This window comes from Oncorhynchus masou, chromosome 31 (genome assembly GCF_036934945.1).
Source record: "Oncorhynchus masou masou isolate Uvic2021 chromosome 31, UVic_Omas_1.1, whole genome shotgun sequence".
Lineage (NCBI taxonomy): Eukaryota > Metazoa > Chordata > Actinopteri > Salmoniformes > Salmonidae > Oncorhynchus > Oncorhynchus masou.
This window is the reverse complement of record NC_088242.1, coordinates 36,920,487-36,937,425: the sequence shown is the minus strand read 5'-3', so window position 1 is coordinate 36,937,425 and position 16,939 is coordinate 36,920,487. Positions and strand designations below refer to the sequence as shown.

Sequence of the window (16,939 nt, the reverse complement as noted above, 5' to 3'; positions counted from 1 at the left end):
TGTGACAGACGTGACAGTCTGGAGACGCCTTGGAGAACGTTCTTCTGCCTGCAACATCCTCCAGCATGACCGGTTTGGCGGTGGGTTAGTCATGGTGTGGGGTGGCATTTCTTTGGGGGGGCCGCACAGCCCTCCATGTGCTCGCCAGAGGTAGCCTGACTGCTATTAGGTACCGAGATGAGATCCTCAGACCCCTTGTGAGACCATATGCTGGTGCGGTTGGCCCTGGTTTCCTCCTAATGCAAGACAATGCTAGACCTCATGTGGCTGGAGTGTGTCAGCAGTTCCTGCAAGAGGAAGGCATTGATGCTATGGACTGGCCCGCCAGTTCCCCAGACCTGAATCCAATTGAGCACATCTGGGACATCATGTCTCGCTCCATCCACCAACGCTGAATATAAAAGCAAACATTCTGACCAGCATCAATATCATCAAAAGGTTCAAGTAAAGGCCTCCCGGCTTGCACAGTGGTCTAGGGCACTGCAGCGCTAGCTGTGCCACCAGAGACTCTGGGTTCGCGCCCAGGCTCTGTCGCAGCCGGCCTCGACCGGGAGGTCCGTAGGGCGACGCACAATTGGCCTAGCGTCGTCCGGATTAGGGAGGTTTTGGCTGGTAGGGATATCCTTTTTTTTTAAGGTTAAAATAAATCAAGACATTTTAGAACCAAGGCACATGACATTTGCCTAATGATTGTTAAGGATGTTTTGTTACATTACACTGCATAATGAACTGACATTAACAACTGCATTGTCAACTCCTGGGCCACAGCTGTGTCAACAAGGATATGGGAGACAAGCGTGTGCCACTGCCAAAGCAGCACTCAAACATGCACAGTGGGACAAGAACAAACACTGACATGCTACGCAGGGCACCACACCATCCCACCCCACACCACATAAGGGATTATGAGCCTGGCATCGGAAAGTGTGTACGACTCATCAATCATTTATACATTCAGATTACTGTAGTAGCTGAACGTGAGTGTTGCCTAGTTGTATCATGCCTGCGTTGTGCTCATGCCATCTGGTTGTGTGTGTTTGTGGGAGGGGGGGGGGGTGGGGGTGTCATATCCAAGGATGCATAGGATCTGGTGTGCTATATCCAGGTCAAACCTTTATTTCTTATTATAAACTGGGTGATTCGAGCAATGAATGCCAATTGGCTGACAGCCATGATATATTAGTATGCCATGGGTATATGTTCTGATATATTATTTTTACTGTTCTAATTATGTTGGTTAACAGTTTTTAATTGCAATAAGGTACCTCTGGGATTTGTGGTATATGACCAATATACCATGGCTAGGGGGGGCTTTGTAGCCTAGTGGTTAGAGTGTTGGACTAGTAACTGAAAGGTTGCAAGTTCAAATCCCCGAGCTGACAAGGTACAAATCTGTCATTCTGCCCCTGAACAGGTAGTTAACCCACTGTTCCCAGGCTGTCATTAAAAATAAGAATTTGTTCTTATTAACTGACTTACCTAGTTAAATAAATCAATAAAGGTACAAGTTGCATTGTGCATAAGAACAGCCCTTAACTGTGGGATATTGGCCATATACCACACCTTCTCAGGCCTTATTGCTTATACCTGAACTTACTCTAAAATCAATTCTCAAGTCAAGTTCTATAGCCTGCACTGTGATACTACAATGACCAACTTGAGAACACTGGAAAATTAGCCTAGTATTGCCCCATGCCCCCTCTTCAGTTCCGGTGCCCCCTGTTCTTCCCACCTCTTTCCCAGATCACTCCCATAGGATGCAGTCTTTCTCTTTGATGTGAGAGTGAGTGCTTCGCTCAGATGCCAGCTTGTTTACTCTGTAGCTGTGTATTTTTATGTGAACTGAACTCCTGTGTTTTTGAAGATGTGAATTCATTTGTCCCTCTGAGCTGTTTGAGCACAGTCTGAGCTACACTTCCCACGCATATGCAAACAGGCAGGCACGCACGCACACACACACACACACACACACACACACACACACACACACACACACACACACACACACACACACACACACACACCTCTGAGTCTCCCCTTTATCGTTGATCCTCCTATTCTGGTCTCCCCTGGCCTTGACTTACAGTTTCATAGAGTGAGTTTGCCACACTAAGAGGGAAAGAAGTCTGAGGTAGACAGTGATTCGTGTCAGAGATGGAGGTCTGAAGGCAGGTTAGGTGATTTCTCAGACAGACACAGACTCATTCCTCAGACTTCGACAAATCACCTCACTGTGTGTAGTAAAGCTACATGATGTGGTGATCATTGACCTTCACTACTGAGCACAATGCCATTGGGATTCAGAGGAGATGGAGGTGCTCAGCAGATGGAGATGTATCTGACGGTTTTTCGGTCTGTCTTTCTCTTTGTCTCTTTGTCTCTAAAAGGTCTGTTTCTGTCTTTCTCTCTCTCGTTGTTTCTGTCTCTCTGTCTTTGTCCGTCTCTCTGTCTCTGTCTGTCTCTATCTCTCTCTCGCTCTCACTCTGGGTGTACAGGCTGTGTACAAGCCCGACAATGTGGATAATCTTCCAAGGGACCATGAGAACATAAAATAAAGTCATTTGTGTCTCTCTACAGGTGATGCTGGTGGGAGACTCAGGTGTAGGGAAGACTTGCCTGCTGGTTCGCTTCAAGGACGGAGCTTTCTTGGCTGGCAGCTTTATTTCTACTGTGGGCATTGACTTCAGGGTGAGTAGACACCACACTCAGACTCTCACTTGCACATGCACACACGCACACACGCACACACCACACATACACAGGATTGATTATTTGAAGAATGCGGATATGTCCATTGAAAAATCCTGCAGGAACCAAGTAAAGTGCAAAGACTTCAAATGTATAAAAGGATATTTTGGAATTGAAAAGTGGGTTTGCCTTTTTTAAGATTTCACGAGGTCCAATAGCATTTCAGATATTGATTCAAGGCTTCAATATTCTTTAGGTTCAGGCCTTCATTGTCATACGTGTTATAGATATATTTCCTTTTGACCTTTTCTGGTTTACCATTCCATTTACACTAAAATATCTTGGCTTGAAACTGCTGAAAGATGGAAGTGATCGATCAACTGAGAGACAATTAAGGTGTTTATCACTGTCACTCTGCCATATGAAGACACAGTTTTACCTTTCCACGGCAATAGTATTGTCAATTTTGGCTAGATTCCAATCAAAGTTGTCCTTTACATGATCCTTCATTATTTCTAGGACGTGGATGCCAAGCATGTCCACTGGGAAGAAGATGCTAGTCAAGTTCTGTTAACGGGGTTAGCGGTTCTTCAAAAGAAAAAAATGATACTCAAATATTGTACTTGCTCCTGTAATGTCTGGTTGGTTGATAATAAATTAAGCCCTTCAACGGAATACGGTTTGATGACACTTTTCTTGCGATGATTCCCTTGGTTCAACCTAAGAAAAAAATGATTGTACACTTTTCCCATTTTCACCATCCAAGCTGTCCTTGATCTGTATATAAAACCATGAATCCTTTCTGCATAAACGCTCTCAAGCTCATGTTGTCTACTCGGAGGTTCTACTACTGCATATACATTTGTTTATTCAATTCATTCATCTTTAATTTAATACATTTTCCCTCCTAATATGTTTCTTTTTTTCCATGATGGCCACTTGGGGCTGTAACTACGTATGAGGACACCGAGATCCGGACCTTGGTAATGTTTTAATAAAAAAATAAAACATATATAGATTTTGTACACAATAAAGAAACAAAATTATGGGTCAACATCTAAATATTGCTCCCAGAGTTGATCAAAGATCAGAATGCTTCAATTCTTGATCGGACAGAGCTCCAATCGCACCTGCCTCTTTGCGAATGAGTGGAATTATGAATAGCGGTTTGTTCGTTATGTTCACCTGCGTCCTCGGGATTTTTAGCAGCACATTCCCGACTCTCTCAAACAGCTAACTCCGCCCTCTCATGGCACGTGAAACAAACTACCCCAGCTCGGAGTCGACTCAAAGTAGGCGTCGACTCAAAGTGTTTGTAGAACGACTGAGATGAAGGAACCTACAGCAGCCAAGGTGATAATGGCTGGAGTCCTTTTTGCTTGTCTTTGCTGTTCTCCAAATAGCATTTTAAATATTTGTAATTGTATAGAAATGCAGTAAATGAGCTTCAACTTTCAAAAAATGTCCTGAGGGAGGGAGACTTACCCATTATGGACCTCACTATAATTCAAAACCTGGTTACAGCCCTGGTGACCATTACTTATGGACCCTTTTCCATACAAACTGTATCGCCAGTTCCACCCCTTGCGTTGTATGTTTTCCCATTTGCTGAAACTACACTGAACAAAAATATAAACACAAAATGCAACAGTTTCAAAGATTTGACTAAATTGCACTTACTACAAGGAACCACCATTTGTAGGAATCACTACTTGTGACCACCATTTGTGGTTCCTTGTAGGAATCACTACATGTGACCACCATTTGCCTCATGCAGCGTGACACATCTCCTTCGCATAGGGTTGATCAGGCTGTTGATTGTGGCCTGTGGAATGTTGTCCCACTCTTCTTCAATGGCTATGCGAAGTTGCTGGATATTGGTGGGAACTGGAACACGCTGCCATACGTCGATCCAGAGCATCCCAAACATGCTCAATAGGTGACATGTCTGGTGAGTATGCAGGCCATGGAAGAACTGGGACACTTTCAGCTTTCAGGAATTGTGTAAAGATCCTTGCGACATGGGGCTGTGTATTATCATGCTGAAACATGAGGGGAATGGCACAACAATGGGCCTCAGGATCTCGTCAAAACTGCCTGGTACAGTTGAAACCTGTGATTCATCCATGAAGAGCACACTTCTCCAGCGTGCCAGTGGCCATCGAAGGAGAGCATTTGCCCACTGAAGTCAATTACAACGTCAAACTACAGTCAGGTCAATACCCTGGTATGGGATGACAAGCACGCAGATGAGCTTCCATGAGACGGTTTCTGACAGTTTGTGCATAAATTCTTTGGTTGTGCAAACCCACAGTTTCATCGGCTGCCCGGGTCTTTGGTCTCAGATGATTCCACAGGTGTATAAGCTGGATGTGGATGTCCTGGACTGGCGTGGTCGAGAGGCCGGTTGGACGTACTGCCAAATTCTCTAAAATAATATTGGAGGCTTATGGTCGATAAACATTCAACAGCTCTGGTGAACATTCCTGCAGTCAGCATGCCAATTGCACACTTCCTCAAAACTTGAGACATCTGTGGCATTGAGTTCTGTGACAAAATGGCACATTTTAGAGAGAGTGGCCTTTTATTGTCCCCAGCACAAGGTGCACCTGTGTAATGAACATAATCAGCTTCTTGATATGCCACACATGTCGGGTGGATCGATTATCCTGGCAAAGGAGAAATGCTCACTAACAGGGATGTAAACAAATTTGTGCACAAAACTTGAGAGAAATAAGCTTTCTGTGCATATGGAAAATATCTGCAATCTTTTATTTCAGCTCATGAAACATGGGACCAACACTTTACATGTTGCGTAAGACATCCTACCTCCTACCTTACTAAAGCCAATTCGTACAGAAGCAGCACGGAACGGAACCTGTTTAAAGCCCGGACAGTTCAGTTCAGTTCGGTACTTATTACAAGTGGAAAGAGGTCAAAGTGAGACAGAAGCACAAAGGATCAGTGGTGGAAAAAGTACTCAAATATCATACGTGAGTAAAAGTAAAGATAGTAGAAAATGACTCAAAGTGAAAGTCACCCAGTAAAATACTACTCGAGTAAAAGTCTAAAAGTATTTGGTTTTAAATATACTTATAGTATCAAAAGTCAATGTAATTGCAAAAATATACTTCAGTATACAAAAGTAAAAGTGAAAGTATAAATACATTTTACTTACACATAGCCAGTGGCTTACTCCAACACAGACACTAATTTATAAACAAAGCGTTTGTGTTTACTGGGTCCGACATGATCAGACTCAGTAGGGATGACCAGGGATGTTCTCTTGACAAGCGTGTGAACTGGACCATTTTCCTGTCAAAATGTAATGAGTACTTTTGGGTGTCAGGGAAAATGTATGGAGTAAAAAGTACATTCTTTTCTTTAGGAATGTGGTGAAGTAAAAGTAGTCAAAAAAGATAAATAGTAAAGTACAGATACCCCCAAAAACTACTAAGTCTTTTTACTTAAGTACTTTACACCACTGCAAATGATACACACACAGTGACGGAGAGAACAAAAACACTCAATCTCATGCTCTTCTCCTCAATATATCTGTTTATTAACTTTCTCTCCTACTCTTCCTCCTTCAGTTGTTTGGCTTCTTGATGAAACATAATGAGTAAAGTGAATGACTCACACACAGTTTCAAGTGTGGATGCCCTTGATAACACTCATACAGTATATTTATTCTGTGTTTGCGCAGCGAGCACACCGATGCCATTAGGATATGAGGAAGGCGGCATGGGCGGCTGGTTGATTTGATTTCTCTCCCTTCATTGGCAGAGGGAGTCCTGGGTTTATTTTTCATATCAGTCGTTGTCGGTATGTCTCAGGAGTGTGCTTGCTCATGTGTGGGAGCTATTAAACTGGAGTTTACCATTCAGTTTCCTTCCTTCTCCTCTGATGCAAGGAGAGGGAGAGGGAGAGATCGATGTGTGTTTGTGTTGGGGGCTGAAATGTGTTTCAAACAGTATGTTAGAGAGTGAAGAGAAAGAGGGAATGGGAGAAAGAGTGTGGGATAATGAAAGATTGGCAGTAAAACGATTAGACAAAGTGCTAAAAGGCAAACAATGCACTATATTAGGAGATAGAGAGGGAGGGAGAGAGAGAGAGAGGCCAATGTAGCTCAGATGTGGGGTTTGGAGTGGCCCTCTTTCAGCTGCCCGTTCTGAGCAGATGGCTTTTCGCTCTCTCTCTCTCTCTCTCTCTCTCTACCTTCCCTCTCTCCCAGCCCCCTAGCCTCTAGTGCTGTATCGCCCAGCAGCAGCAGTACACCAGCTAATCATTAAAGGAGCGGTGCGGTCAGCGAGGAGGCCAGCAGAGCCACAACACCTCTTCCGTGTGTTGTGTAGTGTGACAGGACTCACTGACCAGTGACCACACAGGGACATGGGTAATTGCAATGTGGCAATCTGAGGTGATGTGTGCACAATTAGACCACGCTCTTAACTTGCTCTGCTGGGAGGAGAGGTGGAGATGGAGATGGGAAAAGGATTGAAAAGAAATCGCTCATTTTAAAGTGTGTTCTTTTCTCTGAAGAATAGGGTGCTGTTGAATCATTGCAGTCTCAATAAATACAAAATCACACTCCTAATGATACTGTAGAACTGAAAGATTTATTCAAAGATGCATTTAGTGATTTATTCATGGTTTTATCATTAAACTCTCCTAGCCTGGAGGTTGGAATACATGGAGAGGTTTTTTTTAAGGAAACATTTGACTTTTATTGAGACCATAACAGTTCCTCAAACATGTCCTGTCAGCAAAGACTTATAGGCTGTTATCTACAGAAAATGATGGTGGTTATTGGTAGTTCAAGGCTGTTGTTTATTTTGAGTTTGCTATTTTCTAACGAAGCCTGTGCTATAATTAAGCAATATGGCATGAGGAGGTGTGGTATATGGTCAATATACCACAGCTAAGGGCTGTTCTTAGCATGACGCAACGCGGAGTCGTGGTATATTAGTCGTGGTATATTGGTCCTACATCACAAACTCCCGAGGTGCCTTATTTTTTCATTATAAACTGGTTACCAATGTAATTAGAGCAGCAAAAATAAATGTTTTGTCATACCCGTGGTATACGGTCTGATATACCACGGCTTTCATCCAATCAGCATTCAGAGCTCGAACAACCTAGTTTATAAATGGGTTTAATACATATTGTAAAAGTGCAGCACATTCATACAAGTCTCAGGACATAAAAATGTCAGCCGAGAAAATACATGGCTGTAATAAACAGGATATAATACTAATAAGCTCGTCGATGCTGTGTTTGCATGTTGGCATATTCATGCTTGCCTTTCACACACATGCACGTCCAAGCGTACACCCTAGGCTAGTGCATCTAGTTCAGAAGGTGGAAATTGTACACACACTATACATGACAAAGTATGTGGACACCCCTTCAAATTAGTGGATTCGGCTATTTCAGTCACACCCGCGACTGACAGGTGTATGAAATCGAGCATACAGCCATGCAATCTCGATAGACAAACATTGGCTGTAGAATGGCCTTACTGAAGAGGTCAGTGACTTTCAACAACAGCTCAGCCACGTAGTGGTTGGCCACACAAGCTCACAGAATGGGACCGCCGAGTGCTGAAGCGCCTAGCGCGTAAAAAACGTCTGTCCTCGTTTGCAACACCCACTACCGAGTTCCAAACTGCCTCTGAAAGCAACATTAGCACAATAACTGTTTGTCAGGAGCTTCATGAAATGGGTTTCAAGGGACGAGCAGCCGCACACAAAGATCACCATACGCATTGCCAAGCTTTGGCTGGAGTGGTGTAAAGCTCACTGCCATTGGTCTCCTGAGTGGCGCAGTGTTCTAAAGCACTGCATCTCAATGCTAGAGGCATCACTACAGACCCTGGTTTGATTCCAGGCTGTATCACAACTGGCTTTGATTGGGAATCACATAGGGCGGCGCACAATTGACCCAGCGTCGTCCAGGTTAGGGTTTGGCCGGGGTAGGCTGTCATTGTAAATAAGAATGTGCTCTTAACTGACTTGCCTAGTTAAATAAATAAAGGTAAAATTAAAAAGTGGGTTCTCTGGTGTGATGAATCACGCTTCACAATATGGCAGTCCGACGGATGAATCTGGCCGAATGTATAGTGGCAACTGTAGAGTTTGGTGGAGGAGGAATAATGGTCTGGGGCTTTTTTTCATGGTTCGGGCTAGGCCCCTTATTTCCAGGAAAGGGAATTCTTAATGCGACAGTATACAATGACATTCAAGATGATTCTGTGCTTCCAATTGTCGTTCTGACCCTGAACAAGGCAGTTAACCCACTGTTCCTAGGCCGTCATTGAAAATAAGCATTTGTTCTTTTAACTGACTTGCCTAGTTAAATAAAAGGTTAAAAAATATATATGTAGTGAATGTCTATGTCTGGTCGTCACAAAAACAAATGCACATGATCTGTAACCAATTCTCTAAAACATGCCCAAAGGTGGAGATTTAATCTCACTCTCTTAAAAAATGTAGATTTCTGTAATCAATTCAGGTCTGATTTACATAAATTTATCCTCCTCAACAAAGAGTCTGTGAATTATAATAGATTCCTGTAGGATGCCATGCAAGTGTTCATTAGAAACAATCAGTGGCAACCCGTCTTTCAGGGAAGGTGGGGCAGAGCCCCATAGTTCGCCTGTTTTGCATGTTATTATGGCATTAATACATGTCACATATCAATCTGCAAACAATGTAAAACTATTTGTTTTAAATCATTGAGTTAATAAAGCCGCATAATACGAATATGGTCTTTTTTTTGCTTTCTTGAGTAAAGCAGCTCCAAAATGCCAGTGTTTCAGCATGGCTCAGCGCTTTCTGTGGTGGTGGGGCAGCCAGCAGAGAATACAGAGTCTAGGGGTTGGTAATGATATATAGTTGCGCTGTGATTGGGTAATGTTCTCTAGTTGCGCCAGGATTGGCTAGGTGTTCTGTCACACATGGGGAGACTACGTCATCGCCAATTCTAAGGGTAGAGCTCAAAAATTCAAGCCCCTTGGGAGCTGCCATATAGTTACATTAGAAGTGCCAATCCAAGAAGGCTCAAGTTCATTGGCCACAGATAAAATGACATCAAATAACATTATATCTATAGTAGCTTTGATTGGACTGATCATGTCAACATTATACTTTCAAAATCTTAGCTAGCAAGCTAGCAGTCATCATCATGAATCAAGCCGACAATCTAATGGCAAATTATTTTTAGCCCTTGTCATATGAAGAGAAATAATGAATATAATTTTTTTCGATAAAATGTATCGGTTCTCATTGTCCATTGGACATAAACATTACACAATACATTGGAAATCGCAAATTCAACAATGAGTGGTTTGAAATGAATTAGTAGCTAACTGCAAGTATGGCAAAGCAATCAATAGCCTGCTATTCAGTGGAGTGGCTGTGTGGTCCCAAGTCTGGCTTTAAGGGTCTCTTTTCCAAGCTTAAAATTATAAACCTTCAACATTGGCCATTGTCGTGGAAATGTTCTCTATTTACCAAATCATGAGAGCAAACCACACACAAGTCAGAGTTAGTTATCAAAGTCCATCTTTAATTATATGAGCTCTATCACAACCTTGTGACTCTCATAAATCCAGAGAATGCCAGACTTTGGTGATAAAGTTTGATGACAAAATTTGCCCAGGAATGACAGCCGCACCACCTTCCTGTTCAAATGAGCATAGCACAACAAGGTGAGTCCAGACACATCTTGTATTCTGCTGCCTAAATGATGTAATATGCCAGATAGATATGTATACTGTAGCTAAGAAAGTAATACTTAGTGAATGTTGTGTAGTAAGCTGTTAGTAGCCCATGTGCCTCACCCTAATAATTTGGTCTATTTTCCCCTCTTAATTTTGCCTACTGTTCTGACTTGCCTACTGTTCTGACTGGTGCACATGTAGCCTGTTTTAGAGAAATGTAATCATCAAATATTGTAAGCGCTTTCATTGTCTGCTTATATGCCCCCTTTATTTATCCTGCAGTTCTGACTTGGTGTAGAGTACATTTCAAAAGTTCTGAACAAGTAGTTATATTGACTACGTCCTAGGTCGCTCTTAATCGAAATTACGGATTGCATCTTATCCGCTTGTCGTCCCCTTATTCCATAGTTTGTACATCCCAATTGTCAGTAGAAGCCACATTTGTTTAAGCAAGTCAACCTATATCAGCTACACTACCGGTCAAAAGTTTTAGAACACCTACTCATTCAACGGTTATTTATTTAAACTATTTTCTACATTGTAGAATAATAGTGAAGACATCAAAACTATGAAATAACGCATATGGAATCATGTAGAAGCCAAAAAAGTTTTAAACAAATTATATTTTACATTTGAGATTCTTCAGTCTTGATGACAGCTTTGCACACACTTGGCATTCTCTCAACCAGCTTCATGAGGTAGTCACCTGGAATGCATTTTAATTAACAGGTGTGCCTTCTTATTAGTTAATTTGTGGAATATCTTCCCTCCTTAATGCATTTGAGCCAATCAGTTGTGTTGTGACAAGCTATGGGTGGTATACAGAAGAGGGGTTTGGGGTGGTATACAGCCCTATTTGGTAATAGACCAAGTCCATATTATGGCAAGAACAGCTCAAATAAGCAAAGTCAAATGACAATCCATCATTACTTTAAGACACGAAGGTCAGTTAATACAGGACATTTCAAGAACTTTGAAAGTTTTTTCAGGTGCAGTTGCAAAAACCATCAAGTCACTGCTTCTGCCGAAGACGGTCCCTCTCCTTGTTCGGGCGGTGTTCGGCGGTAGACGTCACCGATCTTCTAGCCATCACTGATCCATTTTTCATTTTCCATTGGTTTTGTCTTGTCTTCCTTCACACCTGGTTCCAATCCCATCAATTACATGTTGTGTATTTCACCCTCTGTTTCCCCTCATGTCCTTGTTGGAGATTGTTTGATTGTATGTTAGTGCTAGTATGTGTTGGTGCGCGATGGGTTTTGTACCCATTTTATTATTTTTTGTATATTTTGGTTTTTGGAGTTTGTGAGTTCTTATTACATGACTCCGTTTATACCAAGTTCGTTCTCCTGCACCTGACTTACCTGCCACCAGCACGCACATCTCACAAAACCATCAAGCACTATGATGAAATGAAATAAAGAAAAACCCTTGAATGAGTAGGTTTTCTAAAACTTTTGACCGGTAGTGTATGTTTTTTTAAGGCAGTAAATGGGATAGAGTGAACTGTTTCGCTGCCAGACAAGTCTCCGTTGATAGCCAGGTGTAGTAGTGGTAAGGTGTTGGGACTGCTGTTGGGACTCTGCTGTTGGGACAGCTTTATGTAGGCCCTAACAGTTTTTGGGCACCGTTTGTCACTACGTTATAGTGCAGTTAATGTTTTGTTTAGTGTTGTGCTGTGGCTTTGCTGGCATGCATCCCCTCCAAATTTGGGGGGGGTTTGCCCCACCAAGATTTACATGCTAAAATCACCACTGGAAACAATACAATAGCAATAGCATCAACAACAACAAAAATGACCCTAACTTGAGTCCATTTCATCCTCATTAACTCGTCAACAGCAGAACAGTTTCTCTGCTGAGAAAGAGAGAGAATTATTGATAATCAAATCTGAGTTCAATTCCTTACTCTGATTAAGAGCGGAATTTTGAATTCATAGAGTCCGACAAACTGATTATCTGGACGGTCATAGGCCTAGCTTCCTCTTAGCTAGTAAATGACGCAATAATGCAATATTACGCAATAATGATAGTCTTGCCGACATTGTTTCCATTCGTTCTGACAATGGTGCTCTCTTGCGTGATTCACCATATATCAATTTACAATTTAAACATTACAATGAAAGTTTATACAGTTCTGAAGTACAAAATACCTCAGGCAGCATGAGACCCTTTTTTGAGGGCTTGAATCTACAGCAACTCTCCTCCTATGATGCACAGATGACCTATAACCTATAATGCTCAATGAACTGCATGATGATGCATTGGAAGATATGAACCGAGGGAAATCCCCTGGATGGGATGGCATCCCACGGGAGTTTGATGTCTCTGTTACATAAAAAAGGTAAAGACCCAACTCTCTGCTCAAGTCATGAGCCTCTCTACGTCATTAACAGTGACATGAAATTGCCAAGGTTCTAGGCAAACGTCATTTTTACCCAAACTAGTTCATCCTGATCAAACAGGTTTTGACGAACATAGATTGGCGACAGACAATCGGAGACGTCTCCTACATATCGTACACATTACACCCATGTTGACACCAATGCTTCCCACGGTTGTGTCAAGTTGGCTGGATGACCTTTGGGTGGTGGACCATTCTTTATACACACAGGAAACTGTTGAGCGTGAAAAACCCAACAGCGTTGACGTTCTTGACACACTCAAACTGGTGCGCCTAGCACCAACTACAGTACCCTGTTCAAAGGCACATACATTTTTTGTCTTGCCCGTTCATCCTCTGAATAAAACAAAATACACAATCCGTGTCTCAATTTTCTCAAGGCTTAAAAAGTAGTCTTTAACCAGTCTCCTCTCCTTCACCTACTCTGATTGAAATGGATTTAACAAGTGACACAAATAACTTTCACCTGGATTCACTTGGTCAGTCTTTGTCATGGAAAGAGCAGATGTTCATAATGTTTTGTACACTCAGTGCAGTTGTCCTTGTCACTTTGGTTTTTGCTTGGTCAACATGGTTTTTGCTTGAATCTAACATGAGACCGAATGTACCTAGTTCACGTTGCATGTGCCCTTTTCTCTTGACACAGTATTGAATTGTTCCTTCCCTGGTGGTGCAGCATGTGTCAGCTTAGCCTTGTGTTAATGCTAACGCCAAATCAGTGTGGTCTTTTCTCTTATCGGCCAGACAAGCAGAGAGGACACAATTAAAGATCCAGGAACAGAGGAGCGACCGCCCGAGCAGCATGGCTCATAGTCAGCCTTATCTTTATTAGACCTCTGCTACGGCAGTAACTGTCTGTCTGTCTGTCTGTCTGTCTGTCTGTCTGTCTGTCTGTCTGTCTGTCTGTCTGTCTGTCTGAGTTACCTCAGTGTGAATACGGACGGACTCTTCATTCTGCAGATGCATTGTTCCGTAGCCTGGTCTCCGATCTGTGTGTGTTTTTCTTGCCAACTCTTTTGAGAGCTGAGAGCTGTAAACAATATAATTGCAGACACATAGCTACAGACTCGACTTGATTATGCATTCTCAAACAAAGGCTACTCATTTTCTACACCCTGAGGGTTTGTCAACGTTCATTTCACATAAAAATAGGTGAGTTGTTTGCAAGCTTCAAGCATGTGTGGGGAAGCTTCGGAAGCCTGAGATGTGCGAGTAAAACACATTCCCAGGTCACAATAGGGAAAACGCCAGAACCTGCAGATTACCAAGACCAAGGTTTCACTATGTTTGCATAAGCATTCATTACTATTCAACTTTCCCCCTTTCCATATGTATTTTTCTTCTGATCTGCTCTGCTCCTGTTGTGGGGTGTGCTAATTTATTCCTGTAGCACACCCAGAACCGAGTTTCGGGAAACCCTGCTACACAATGCCTGTGCAGTACAGGTTAATTATAATAAAGGAATAGTTTAACAAACCCTGTTATATAGGACTATAGGACAGGGCTTGGAGAGGTGACTCAATGGGCTGTGATGACACACACACCTGAAGCCGCAGAGGCTGTTGTTAGGGCTGCGTTACCTTGACAACGGCTCTACTTGTCCTAGCTGTTATGCACAGTGAGGTGTACTGCCATAGAAATGGAATGCATTGAATGATATTTCTATGTGTACTACACTTTGTTGCTTGGCTAGCTGGCTGGTCCTCCTGTGTGGTTGAGATGTCAATTGTTACCTGTGATTGGAGCTACATTCGCCTGCATAAGAAACCTTTTCTTTTCCTCATGTTTCTCCCAAGATGCTTGCAGCTTATGCAGCAGCTTGTGCTCTGTCAGAGCACGGGAGAGATAACGATCGTTATCGTTAAATCCAATTCCAGTCCAAATCTCTTAAAATACCAGGTACATACCAGACTGAAAGAGGGCTGTCATTTTAAGCCTTACCAATCTCTGTTAGGCAGGATGTGCCATCCTAAAGGGATAATAGTATAGGGGAGACATCTGGATGAGAAGCCTGGCGTGAAAAGCTTAGATCTGTGGGGTGAGGTGCGTCGCCCCTCCCTAGGGTCCAGGAATGCTCCGGTCAGGGTCTTTGTGGGGTGGTTAGTATGCAGGTTGGCACGGTAGAAAGACATCGCCACCTGGCACATGCTCTGTTCAAAGGAAAGCTTTTCGAAAAGCACACGTCAGGTCACAAGCCACTTCTCGCCATAAGGCAGGTGATGTGTCTCTGGGAGTACAATGTCCCCAGGGGAGGATGGTTGAACCGGAGGAGGAAGGACATGTTTAATAAGTTCTTTTGACCCATTTTGTTGTCAAAACTTGTTTTAGAAGTTTATATACTTGTCATAATTGGCGTCAACAAGGCCAGTCAGTGAGTCCTAGTGACTCAAAGTGATCAGCCTAGTGTGTGGGTGAGGAAACATGACAGTTAAGAGTGTGTCAAGCCCTCTGAGTCACATGAAAATGTGACTCAGACACAGCCTGCCAGGCACAGCATGGCATCGGGTCCCGAACACTTCTGGGAGGAGTGGCATTTCTATATCCCCATGTTGTTGCCCTGAAGTCATACAGAGTGTTTGCTACCTCTTGCCCCCGATGTGTCACCCATTCAACGGTCTCAAACAAGCCCCCTTGCCACCTGAGGATGCCGCTAGGACGTTTGGTCCCCAGCAGGTTGCCATACGAAACAACAACATACCCACTGAGCCTGTCTGTTTGTCTCGCCCCCAGTTACACAGACACACACTCACCTCTTATCTGACAGGACACTGTTTAGGAACCCCCTCCATCTCCCATCTCTGTTTGTAGAGTGAGGTGAGTGTGTTGTCCTGGGTGGATATGATAAGCTGAGGCTAAACACTGGCCGTGTCCGAAAATCCATACTTGCGTCCTAAATATTAGGCCATTTGAGTATGCAAAAATATAATTTTTATAGTATGTGAATTTTCTCAAATCTAGTATTCTTTAAATTCCAGGATGTTATACTCATTTTTGTTCTTCATCTAGAAGAATTCGAGGTGCACTTTCCCGCAATGCATTGGAAGAGTTGGGATGTGAGTGATAGGCCCTAGTTCTCTTCAAGTAGCCAAACAACAAAACAAGGTTACTTATTTGGGAAGTTTTTTAAATGTATTTTTACCCAAAGTGGATTTCTGTTTTCTCATTGAAAAGTGTTTCTTATTCTCTTTGCCTTTGTCAGAGCTTTTAAGCTAAACACTAAACCATCTTTTGATTTTTGAATGTGTCGGTACCAGGGGACTCAGAATGTGGCTGCGTTATTGATGTCATGTTAATCAGGCCTTTTGATTTGAAGATATGGATTTATTTTTTATTTTTGTAGGCTAGGCTACCTATTTTATGATTTAATTTATGGATCAAGCCTTAGTCGTCATTCTCATCTCGTTCCCAATGATCAGTGCTTTAGTTTATTATGTTGCTGTCCAGCGGGTCTGAATTTGTGACGCAACCCACTGTCCACGTTATTCTGTTCAATAGCATTTTGATTTGAACATTTGAAAAGTTTTGGTGTGTGTACTAGGCAATTTTCAAAAATGTACACAGTGGGGAGAACAAGTATTTGATACACTGCCGAATATGCAGGTTTTCCTACTTACTAAGCATGTAGAGGTCTGTAATTTTTATCATAGGTACACTTCAACTGTCAGAGACGGAATCTAAAGCAAAAATCCAGAAAATCATATTGTATGATTTTTAAGTAAATAATTTGCATTTTATTGCATGACATAAGTATTTGATCACCTACCAACCAGTGAGAATTCCAGCTCTCACAGACCTCCTGTTCTCCACTCATTACCTGTATTAACTGCAGCTGTTTGAACACGTTACCTGTATAAAAAACACCTGTCCACACACTCAATCAAACAGACTCCAAACTCTCCACAATGGCCAAGAACAGAGAGCTGTGTAAGGACATCAGGGTTAAATTGTAGACCTGCACAAGGCTGGGATGGGCTACAGGACAATAGGCAAGCAGCTTGGTGAGAAGGCAACAACTGTTGGCGCAATTATTAGAATATGGAAGAAGTTCAAGGTGACGATCAATCACCCTCGGTCTGGGGCTCCATGCAAGATCTCACCTCGTGGGGCATCAATGATCATGAGGAA

At 42.6% G+C, this 16,939-nt stretch overlaps 1 protein-coding gene across 1 annotated transcript in view; it reads left to right on the top strand.

Annotated features, from left to right (window-relative positions):
- Nucleotides 1–16,939, top strand: part of LOC135525181 (ras-related protein Rab-26-like) — a 106,775-nt gene that overhangs the window by 8,550 nt on the left and 81,286 nt on the right. The window contains exon 2 of the mRNA XM_064952916.1: nt 2,578–2,688. Coding sequence (XP_064808988.1) covers nt 2,578–2,688 — 111 coding nt within the window. The remainder of the gene's footprint in view (nt 1–2,577; nt 2,689–16,939) is intronic.